Source organism: Telopea speciosissima, chromosome 3 (assembly GCF_018873765.1).
Source record: "Telopea speciosissima isolate NSW1024214 ecotype Mountain lineage chromosome 3, Tspe_v1, whole genome shotgun sequence".
Classification (NCBI taxonomy): domain Eukaryota; kingdom Viridiplantae; phylum Streptophyta; class Magnoliopsida; order Proteales; family Proteaceae; genus Telopea; species Telopea speciosissima.
In genome coordinates this window covers 16,894,968-16,906,845 of record NC_057918.1, presented here as the reverse complement: position 1 = coordinate 16,906,845, position 11,878 = coordinate 16,894,968, and the positions used below count along the sequence as shown (strand labels likewise).

General features: G+C 38.0%; 2 protein-coding genes across 2 annotated transcripts; one reads left to right on the top strand and one right to left on the bottom strand.

Annotated features, from left to right (window-relative positions):
* Positions 1-2,137: 2,137 nt before the first annotated feature.
* LOC122654743 lies at positions 2,138-3,185 on the bottom strand. Its single transcript, XM_043848972.1, has one exon. It carries the CDS (start codon positions 2,935-2,937, stop codon positions 2,173-2,175), a length of 765 nt encoding a protein of 254 aa, XP_043704907.1. The 5' UTR covers positions 2,938-3,185; the 3' UTR covers positions 2,138-2,172.
* Positions 3,186-3,377: 192 nt separating this feature from the next.
* LOC122654744 (peptidyl-tRNA hydrolase 2, mitochondrial) lies at positions 3,378-11,875 on the top strand. Its single transcript, XM_043848974.1, has 8 exons — positions 3,378-3,462; positions 3,602-3,808; positions 4,414-4,474; positions 4,585-4,621; positions 5,348-5,425; positions 5,592-5,664; positions 10,329-10,368; positions 11,598-11,875. The coding sequence occupies exons 1-8, from the start codon at positions 3,421-3,423 to the stop codon at positions 11,645-11,647; spliced, it is 588 nt and encodes a 195-aa protein (XP_043704909.1). The 5' UTR covers positions 3,378-3,420; the 3' UTR covers positions 11,648-11,875.
* Positions 11,876-11,878: the final 3 nt, after the last annotated feature.

Sequence of the window (11,878 nt, the reverse complement as noted above, 5' to 3'; positions counted from 1 at the left end):
AGATGTTATTGTTTAATTGTTAAACAAACAAAAAAAAAAAAGATGTTATTGTTTAATATTCTCCCAATTTTGTTTGAGAATATTACCCAAACAAAAAAAAAAAAAAAAAAAAAGTGAAAATAGACGTTTTAGACTTTTTATGAAAGTCAAACGAAAAAAAAAATGACTCTGCTTTATCTTATGAATTTTGGAAACATCATTGTCCATTGTTATATATATATGAGCAAGAGATCTCTACTTGGTCGCATGGTTTCTACACAAGTGTTTGGGCCAATGGATGAGCACGTCTAGGTATCTATCCAAGGGGCAGAGGTGTCATCTTACGGTGTCCTATGACAGTGATGAACAAAGTTTTCTATTCGAGAGTGTGGCTCTCGTGCTTGCACTCTTGTGTCTATCTATCTCCTCCTCCTTGTAAAATAACCTTCTTGTCCCATAGATTGAACTGTAAAGAGACGTTAATTGGGTCTCACATAGGCGTAGGAGCCACATTCCAAATAGAGATTACGTTCCATTTATATATAGGAAAAATCAGAATACAATAACAACCCGATAATAAGATAACCCACTAAGTCAACCTATATAAAAACCCAAAACCGAATCGGTCTAAACCGAAACTCACCTTGACATTTTAGATTTCAATTTGAATCAATATGTGTAAAAAACCTTATTCAGATCGACTGATACCAAACTGAATCAAATCGAACCGACCATTTGACACCCCTAAAGGAGAACTTAGATAGAAGATTCTAAAGACTTGCCACATATGTAAAGTTTTAGTCCAATCCAAGTTGACCAAGAGATAAACAAATGCATTAAAAATATCTAAAACCACCACCGAGTTCTTAATAAATCAAGAGCTAGTTGATTTTAGGGTTCTGCTTTTCCAGATTTTTTTTTTGTTTTTGGTAAGTGTTCTTTCAATTGGTGGCATTTCAATTTTGTTGTTTTTGTTTTGGACTATCCTAATCAATGACCCATAGGCCAACTATTGCGAGGGGTGGGGATGGCCCTAGGTCAAATTTTTTTTTTGGTGGGGGTCGAGCACAAGACATGCCAAGGGTCACCACTTCAATCTAGCGGCACCATAACCAAGCAGTTGTTGGCATGTAAGTTATGTATCACATGAATGCATATATATTACCGATCAAAGAAGATGAAGTGGTAATATATAACATGACATGCAAGAGTTTAGCATTTGATTTTCAATACATCTTAGACATTTTCAATTGACAATCAAATTAAAACAACTCAACTCAGCCTTATCCCAACTAAACGAGGTTGGCTATATGAATCCATTTTCTCCAATCAATTCTATTCAAAGTCATACAATATTCTAGTCCTAAGTTTCGGGAACAGGCTTCTTGAAACAATTAATTTCATGTCCAACATCCCTTGTTTTGAGCTTAAAGTTTCTATTTTCATTGATTGTCCATTGCTTCTCAATTTGAAATGGATTTAGTTTTCCTTCAACCTTGGAGTAGAGAAATCTCTTCCCACTTTGTGTCATCATTAAACCCCCACCAGACTCCACATTAATCCAAAGGGTTAGATGTCCTTATAGGTGAAGATTCACTCTTTACCATGGGTGTCCAGAAACTCGGTCCAACCGAGATACCTTCTAATTTTCTCATCAATTTGTGACATATAGGCTGATTATTTGATCTTAGTTGCTACATAGCCACATATCAATCTTAGGCTGCGTTTGGTATGTATTCTAACTTCTAAGTTGATTTCGCATTCTTCATTTTATTGTCCAAGAATGAGAAATAGACCTAGAATGCATTCCGAGAATGCTTACCAAACACAACCTTTAGTGGCATATCTCAACCACATGGAGGATCATAAATGAGAATTTTTCCACCTGTTAAGTGGTTTGCCATATGAAAACTTGACTTTTGAAAGATTTCAATAGATTTTTTACCAATGCTTAATTTATGCATGTACATGTAAGAAATTCGAAATGGGCCATTTAAATCAATTGCTTTCGTCATTCCATCCAAGACCCGAAACCTTAGGCTGTATTTGATATGTATATTGGAATAGATTCTAAATCTAGAACTCACTGAAATCTAAGATATTTTTCTTTTATTTTTTAATTACATAATGCGTTTTAGAGCTCTAGACCTAGAATCTATTCTGAAAATGCATACCAAACACAGCCTTGATGTATTAATCAATACACAGGTTTCCATTGCTTTCAACGGCGTCATCCACCTCATCCTCTTCGCTAACATACGCTGCCAGGTTCAGATACATCTCCTGTTCTGCCGTCTCCCTCCACCTCGCCCTGCAAATCACGCAGGTCGCAGACCTCCTTCCTCTGCTCCTCTTCCACCTCTGCTGGCAGTCTTCATGCAATGGATTCCGACACGCACGACAAGTCACCACCCTATCTTCCTTTCCCATCTCGTCCAGACAGATTGGACACGTGGCACCATCTTCCAAATCAGCTACTCGTGAGGGAACGCCACGTGTTGATGAATGCGAGAAGAGCTGATGGAATCTCTCACGTACGCGAACCCCAGCCAACGAGTCAGGGGAGGTAGGTGAGCCAAGTAGGCGGCTGAGCTGGCAAGGCCTGAGGATTCTCCTTCGGAGACACGTGTCTTCGAGAGAGACACCGAGAACACGTAGGAAGACGAAGAGAATATGCTTACATGGGGTCGTACGGTCGGGGCAGGTGCAGGAAGGGGTACCGGTCAGGGTGACGGTGTAGACATTGCCGGAATCACCGAGGACGAAGAAAATGGCGCCTAAGCGGTGGAGGAGCCCTAAACGGTGGCGGAAGGCTCGGACGATCCGGTCGGCGATTGGCGGTTGGAAGAGCTTGTACCGGCTGGGCGACCGGTGGCAAGGTGATGGGTGATCTGTACTAGAGGATTCAGGCGACCGGTGACGAGGTGATGGGTTTGTATTAGAGGATACAGACTCCATCCTGATCTGCGAGAGAGCGAAAATCAAGAACTACGGATATGGCAGTAAAGTTAATTAGAAGTTCTTGAGCGATTGCTTTTAGTAGAGGAATTTGTGCTTTTGGATGCTTGGAGTAGATTTTAAGGTACGGTAGGGATAGCCGTTGGAAGTGGGAATAGGAAAGAGTAGATGTTGCAGAGAAATTTCTTTCTTAGTCGGAGAACTGTAGCCGTGGAGCCGGAGGTTTTCTCTACCTTGACGTGTGTAGTGGTGTGCCGTGCGCAAAATAAGGGGGGAATATAAAACTCGTTACTACGATATGTACAAGTTTGGGGTTTACAGTAAAGCTGTAAAATTTATTAAAAACCCTCCCCAAAAGTAATTTTTAGAAAGAAACCAACACTCCACTTTTAGTCTGCAACAGCGAATTAACCACTCGACTCACCGTAACAGCGACTCTTCTCTCTGGCTGGCTTCGTGTGTCTGTGCGGATGATCGATTAGGATGCTGGGTTCGTTTGGAAAGCAGTCTCAACCTTCGAAGAAAGTAATTTTCTGGCCTGTTAATTAATTTTATGTGTTTTCAGTTAGTATTGCTTTTGCTCAACGAGACTAAAGGAGAGTTCAACTAAGCTGTTGGTTCTAACTTTTTTTTTCTTCCACCTTCTGTATATTGTGTAATTCAGAAACATAAAGAAGGAGAATGGTTCGGAGTGAGTTTCAGGCCAGAAAACTTCATACCAGGTCTCATTATCGGTTTCATTTTTGGGTTGCTCATAGATTTATCGGGACTTCCCAAAAGTAATTCCAAAGGAAATAAAACCTTATCTACCAGGGGCAAACAGCAACAACAAAGTCTAGTTTCAGGTGATGGCGATGAAGAACTTAAAATGGTCTGTTATGATTTCCTTTCTCGGATAATCTTGTTCTTTATCATTCTTATTGCCCCCATCTAATTGGTAGTTTACATAGGTGTACATCCATTAAAGCTCATGGATGTGATTGTATGGTTAAATGTTCTAAAGAACATTTGCCCTGAAGTTTATTCATGTACAAGATGACCATGGGCAATAAATTTAATTATTTATTATTATACTATTATTAGTTTTTTCTGGTCGTGGCCTTAAAGGGTTCTGGATTCTTGGTACTCGAAGTCAAATGATCATCTAAACTGATGCTGGACAGTGTTGTGTGTGTAGCATCTCTCTATGTTGCGTTAAATAATTGTCAATATTAGTATCTCTTGTAATTAAAATGGGGTTTTTTTTTTGACACACAGGATTTGAACTGTAGCATGAATTTCTTTGAATTATTTATTTCTTCTTTATATTTTTTCTCTCTATTTTTCTTTGTTCATTAGAAAAAGGAAAATTTTCATATTTGAGAAAGAAATGTAAGCTACTTGGTTCAGTTGTTTCGAAATTTATGAAATGTAGAGTTTATATGGAGTCAGAATGAAACAATATCTGATTTCTTGCCTGGGGACTGCTGGTCATAGGTCTTGGTTGTCAGACAAGATTTGAAGATGAGAGCTGGAAAAATTGCATCTCAATGTGCTCGTAAGTCATTGAATTCTGCACCACCCTGATGAGTCGGTTTTTGTCTTTGTTTCAGCATACTTCTTTCCTATAGACTCTCCCTTGATATTGTGTAAAATTTAAATTCGCAGATGCAGCCACTGGAATTTATGCTGAACTGATGCAAAGGTAAAATTTGCTCTCCGTCAGGGTACAATTCACAATATTCCATATTTGCCATATGAGAAATCACTGTTGCTGCAAGAAATATATAAGTGAAAGCTCACATATATGGGGATGACTTGATCTTGTATGATGAGATCTAACTTTCAGTTTTCAGGTGTATAGCTGCTTTTCACTTGTTTAAGCACTTTTTGTTTATGTCTTAGTTAGCTTTATAGGTTTTGTTGTTTTTTTTTTTTGGGTACAAAGCTTTATAGGTTTGGCTTGTTCTTAATAGGAGAAATTGCTTGGGTGTACTTCAGTTTTGGGAGAAGTGATAGTTTTACAGATTAGAGGAGATAACAGAAAAAGGGTAGGCTGAAGATTACCTGGGAAGAAGTGGTAACAAAAGATGTGGATGCCATAGGCCTAATTATAGTTATGACTTTAATCAGAGTTGAATGGTGAAACAGGATTCATGTAGTCAATCCCATTTAGTTGGGAAAATGAATACTTGAGCTGAGCTTGGATGTGCATGTTAATTTGAGAGCTGTTTTTATGTCCTCTAATTTCTTTTTTGTTTTACTGTTTCTTTCCAGATTTAATCAAAGTGAACAAGGCACTTTTTGTTTTCCAATAAAAGCAATTTTAACCTGTTTCTGTTAATCAAAAACTATGCTTGGAATATCCTGGGTAAGACAATGGTTGTGCAAACTTACAGGTTACAGAATGTCTTGATGTCTGTTTTTGCAGCCAGAGGTCCCTTTTGAGACAATGGGAGCAAGATGGCCAGCCAAAAATAGTTGTAACGTGCAAGAATCAACAGGAAATGTAAGCAGGTGATCTTATTTATTACAATCCATGTACCACCATGTGGAGAATAGTTATCAAACAATAGTTTTGTGTTATTATTCCTGTGCTGCTCTTTTGTGTGTGCGTGTGGTGAGGTGGGTGAATAATTTTAATGTATGCCATGTCTCTTTTTTTATTCAATCAGGAATAAACTGAAGGCGGCAGCAGAGAGCATCGGCCTTCCCAGTTTTGTTGTTGCTGATGCAGGGCGCACACAGGTTCCCACCTATTACTGTGTAACATAACCATATAGATGTATCTGTTAGGACCCAAATATTTATTTCTCAAACTTAAAAATAATTGATTACACAAGGATAACGTCAAAAATGGGGATCCAAAAAAAAAAAAAAAAAAGGGGATCCTGAAATATACAAAGCTTGAGGTGTTCAAATGTTAATATCCTTGAAAAATAATATTCACCGACCTATGTTTACACCAAAACGTAAAATATGAAATGCACTATGTAAGTAATGTGGTTGGTTCTGATTTAAATGTTAAAACCAGTACCAACACAAGATTGAATACACAGTGAAATTACCATATTCGAGAGAAAATGCATAAAGCAAGATCAACAAATCAGATCAGCCCATAGGGCTGGCCGGGTGGTCCTTTATAGGGTTATAACAGTTGCTGAAAAACTCAGCTAGATCCAATCATCAGATCTGCAGATGTGGACAACTCCTAGTGGAACTAGGAAAGGTCAAAACCAATCAAACTAGGAGTTTAGGAGTCATATGAATGATCAGAGTACAGACTTAATATACCCAACAGAAACTCAATAATTTCAGAGTAAAAAGAGCATTAAAATTTAGATATCTATTACCCTTCAAGTCACCAAAACCATAGTTTTAAAACTTGCCTAGATCTCGGAAAACTCGAGGATCTCGACCGGGTCGAGACGAGATCTCTATTTTACATAATTTTGGTAAACTTGACCAAAATTTCGGCGAGATTTTGGTTCACTTTGTATCGTCTCACCGAAATGGTACAAAACCCATTATAAATAGGTAGGGTCTCGACCCTTAGTTCAAAATTTGGAACAAAACTCCCCAGTTTCGTGGGTTTGGACCTAGAGAAGGGGGAAAAAGCTTGAACCTTGTTTTTTTGCTACATCATCACTCGATACTACTGGGATACACTACTGGGGGTTGCCACATCACTCGATCCAGCACGTCGTAGTTCATATCAGTAGGCAATCACATACTCATAGTATTGTATAGTTGGGACGTGGAAGAGTAGGGTGTCTATGACTTATGTTCACTGTACTTGGGTTGGATGTCTATGTAATATGCATTATTCACTGTACTTTGTAGTAGAAACTTAAGTCTTTAACTATTTCTTAAATAATTATTCAATATTATGTGTCTTAATCCATTATTGCATAATTTACTTATTTTACTTGCCAATTATGTCTCATAGCACTCAAACAATGTGTTGAATATGCAATATTACAAAAAAGGTTCGACGTTTACTGCCAACCAAGGGTGCAAATCCAAAACACCAAATTGGGAGTTTTTATTTTTATTTTTAATTTACAATTTGAAAATTTATATATGTTTATTAAGCCTAAAACAAGCTTCCCTTAAAGTTTCAGAGCCAACTATGGCCATTTGTCCACCGAAACATCAAACCGGGGAAAAAAAAAACACAGTCTTGCCAAGATCTCGGGTCGAGAGAACGAGTTGAGACAAGTTTTTGAATCTTGACCAAAGCCCAATCCCACTTGTAGTAGGACTGTAACAACCATACAACTGAACCAGAATCTGATAACAGGATAAAACTTAAGGTACTGTTGACAGAAACTTGCTGAAACCAGAATTGAAATCAGGTCTGAACCCTTGATTTCAGCAGTCCTAGTAAGTGTAGGAATGCCTCTGTCGTATGGACAAAACTGAGAATTGGTTGGAGGATTTGACTGAACAGATTTGATATCTTGAAAATCAAAAGAATAGAATAGCAGTACCTGGGTTTCTCACTGCAAGGTATTGATTGGATTCATCACCAATCGAACTTTGGGATCACCACCAAGAAGCCTACTGAATCACCACAGAACCAAAGGCAAAAGCCAAACTTTATTCTTCAAATTCGTGTACAAGGCTATATAGCCCTTTACAAACTTATATAGAAGACTCAAACTCAAAAAAGGAATGGCCTAAACCAATCTTGAACTAACAAGGTCCCAGTTGCGTGCGTATTGTGCCAACAGCGATTCCTTTAATGGCCCTTTGACGACAGTGACGATGGGGGATATGACAGTCTACCGGGCTCCGAGCCCTGGTTCTCACTGTGTGATCTTTGAAATCCCGGGGAGCCCGCAAGAAATTAGGGAAATCCCAAGTAGTCTCTCTTTTGTTATTCTACTGTCAGAGCAACCTACCCTTTCTTCTCTCTCTTCACTTGAGTGAGTCACGGGGGACCACCCCAATTGAATAATAAATTGACAAGGAAACTTAAATAATTAAGCAAACTGACTCAAAACAGGACTGGACTTAAAATCGTACTTCAGCCTAACTAAAACATTTAATAACAATTAAAGTAAAAAAATAAAGACACTTAACTAATTTCATATGCCTAGCCTCTACCCTTATTATTTGTTGGGGTACAATGTCTTGTATTCCGTTGCTTGCATAAGTGAGCTGATTCTGAAGGGCCGTCAAGAGACTGATATTTTTTTTAGGGCTTTATGGGTATTTTGGTAAATTATCTATATAGAGTTTCGCTATAAATTTGTAGCGAGGGTTATTTCTCTGTAAGCAATCTGAGAGAGGTGTGAGGACGGGCGGCTGTAACCCTATTCTCCATTGATAGTGAAGCAAATCTCATCTCACCGTGGATGTAGGCAATCTTGCCGAACCACGTAAATCCTTGTGTTTGATCGTGTGATTGTTTGTATTTGTGATTTCCATTTTTTCCTGCATTGTTTTAGGATCTCGTTTTTCTACAATTATAGGCCCATTAAAGTGGCCCATTACAAAACACATAGGATCAAAAGATCAACCCATGCATAACCCAACCCTAAACTTATTTCCTCTAAAATATGCTCACATCTGTGATTTTTTTTTTTGCATCAGTAAGATTTTGTTTTTTATTTTCTTTCTTTTTTCCCCCTTAGCTGATTTAACTGATAAGCAGGCAATGCTTCCTGCTCTGAGAAATTAATCAGTTTGTTAGAACTTTATCATTCTTGTTGTATTTGTATTACAAAAAATAAAGTTCCAAAATAGTTTTAAAAACTATTCCCTTTTTTAGTTGAGTTGTTGTCTTCATGGCTTGAACCATTGACCACCCCTTTATTTACTTGGTTAAAGCAAAAAATTGGAACAAACTTTTAGTCCCACATTGCTCTTCATATATACTTATGGGAACTAAGGGATAAGGGTTCTAATGGAGGGTATCCCTCCTTGGGGATGTCCGGGGGTTGCTTTTCACACACGCGCACGCCTATCTCGGCCGGGTCTATGCAGTGTGTTGTGGTGTGTATAAGTGGGCTTGGGTTTGGGTCCATTAAATTTTTGGACAATAGACTTTAAGGTACTTTTGGGCCCATTTGTGGCTTATGTTTTTAAGTCATGGTCTTGCGGTTTTGGTCCTGGTTTTAGGCCCAATACGAATTAGCACATTCATTGTCTTTGGACATACCACTTCATATGGGCTGTATTTCTTCACAGAGAGACAGCCATACGTAGGAGAGGCTTAGATGCGTGGATTCAGAATCTCCAATGGAGATTGAATCGTGGCCGTATATTTTAGGGACACACCCCCTTGTAGAAACTCCTTGAAGGGCACTTCCACATCTATAAATAGAGGGTGGATGGCTACCATTTGATTCATTCCAAACTCGTGAGACAATTCTCTCTCTCTTTCTGAACTGCTTCTTCTCTCTTTGATTTTCTGGAATGTTGAGCATTACCTTCCTCATCTCTGAGTATTCCAGATTGTGAGTGCAACACATATCTGTGAATTCCCAAGAAGGTTGTTTCATCTTGGAGATAGAAGTGTAAGGTCTCCAAAGTGCATAATAAGGGGCGTTTACTACCTTAAGTATTGTGCTACTTATTGCACGACTCAACCTTACATCATTGATTCTGAGTTCCTCACTTGAAGATTGGTACCTACACTTAAAATTGGTTCCTTCACTTGAAGATTGGTTCACTCTCCTTCATTAGTGGATTCATTTCTTTCACAATGACAAATCTTATATTCTCATTACCTTACTATTCAGCATACTTATCTACTACAATTCTTTACTGAAACTTGTCACTCATGCCTGAAGATGCTATGTTCTCAAATGTGATTTGCTAATATAAGACGTAGGTTATACCTTCTTCCTTGGAAATTTCCACTATTGTTCTGGATTTCCTATGGTATTTGGGTATGGAAAATAGTAGAAATCAAACTATTGATTCTTCATCAAATTCTAGATATGGGAGAGGTTAAGCATTGTGAATCTAGTGCTTAGACTAAATGATTTGAAAAATGAGCTTGCGTTTGTAATTTATACCCACTTAGTCCCCAGACAAAGGCAGTACAAAACTAAACCACTTACTGTGATAAGAAGAGTTTAGTGTTGCAGAGCATAAATGGTATTGGACAAATAGGGAATCTTAGCTATCGTATGTAATGAGTTTAATCCGACTACTTCAGGCCTTCAGTGTTGGAGTCTAATGGTACAAAACTATGTCTTCAGGGTTGTAGTCAAATAGTTAAAATTTTATTTTCTGAATGATAGTCAGTAGTCTTAAATACTTTAAAGATGTGCCGGTCTCAACCATACTGAGTACTGTTATTTGCTTTTATAATTTGGACACACTCATTAATTTCTAGCATTTCATTTAGAAATAGAAAATCATGATTCACAAATGGAAAGCTGTGTTTGGTGCAGGTTTTGGCTGGATCAAAGACAGTTCTTGCCATTGGACCTGGTATGATTCTTATTGTAGCTACTTCAGATTTCCTGTCAACTGCCTGTTTACTACAACTTAATTTGCTTCTTCTGGCTAAGTGGCTGGTCTCAGTTATTCTTCAAGTAATTTGCATCCAACTTTAAGCAATGATGCATGCAAGTTTACATGCTCATGGGCAGAATGGGGGATGGGGAGAGGAGGGAATAATGAACGTTTTGGCTTGTCACCTCCACTGTATGGTCCAACATTTATTGTGCTTTAACAATATCTTCTTTCAAATTTTTGAAATTTTAGTAATCATAAAATTGCCTGAAAGGATAGATTTATTTTGTCTAGTGGCTCAGAGTTTGCAAATTTACCACAAGCGGGATGATGGTGTGGCCAACATATGGAGCTTTCCTATGGGTTAACATTTGGAATGAACCTTGATCAATTATCGGTGGCTTTAGTATGAAAAATCCTGGTCCCATCCAAGTTATGTGATGCTGTTATGGTTGACTAATGCTTAATACCATTAGTTTTCATATTGGAATAACCAACCCCAAACCAGACTCATTGTCTCAATTTTAATATTTATCTTCTCCAAAGACAATCCTGGATCTGCCCATGTGCAGTTGTGTACTGAAGCTACTTAAATAACGAAAATTGTGATGAAAGCAAGATATGAGAAGGGTAAAAAAGAAGGGAACTCCTCTATTTGGTCACATGCCCAGTTTCAATGTTAATTGTACATGGCAGTGATCAATTTATGGGAGGAGGTTTCCCATGCCATACCAATGGGCAGGAGTTGATCGGTTTTGTTATTAGGGACAGAGGAGAGAGAATGTCGGGGGGTTGTCAGGGAGGAAAGAGACTGTAAGAGAGCGTGGGATGGCGTCGTGGGAAAACTTTTCCTAAATTTATGTGTTTGCAATTACTAAATTTTGTCTTTAGGTCCCAATGTAACATATTGGTTTTGTAGAAACATGTGTAATTCTGTTTGAAAATCCAAAAAAAGGGTTGCTGCTACCATGATGTTCATTCAGTCTACTGAAGGACCATAAAATTCATGAATTTGCATAATTCTACGTTCCTTCTTCATAGTAACTAATTTCACTTTGTGGAAAAAAAAAAAGGTTATGTGAGCCTTCAATAACAAATATCTGGAAGGTCTAAACCTCATTATCAATGTCATCAGCCTCTTTATGTTCATTCTTTACATGGCATGTTTTTTTTTAAACATTCTGAATGTTAATCTTTTTGAGCAGGCAGAAAGAAATTGGTTGATTCTGTGACTGGAAAACTGAGCCTGCTCTAACAATTTTTTCCACTTAGAGGTACACTCAAAAGCAAATGAAGATTATTTTGATGAAAGTGTCATTTTATCTGTTGAGAGAATTGTTATTTCTTTCTCCAACCATGTTTGAGTGGGTATGAATTTGGATGCACTTAATGAAGTTAGATGTTACATACATTAAAATGAGATTCTGAAAATCATTATTAATTTTGATGACCAAATACAAGTGTAACCAGGTGATGCAGGCAACCC

Coding starts and splice junctions, on each gene's coding strand:
- LOC122654743 (XM_043848972.1), bottom strand. CDS start 2,937: ATGGAGTCTGTATCCTCTAATACAAACCCATCACCTCGTCACCGGTCG.
- LOC122654744 (XM_043848974.1), top strand. CDS start 3,421: ATGCTGGGTTCGTTTGGAAAGCAGTCTCAACCTTCGAAGAAA. Junction 4,475..4,584: donor AATTGCATCTCAATGTGCTC/GTAAGTCATTGA, acceptor TTAAATTCGCAG/ATGCAGCCACTGGAATTTAT. Junction 5,426..5,591: donor TGCAAGAATCAACAGGAAAT/GTAAGCAGGTGA, acceptor TTATTCAATCAG/GAATAAACTGAAGGCGGCAG.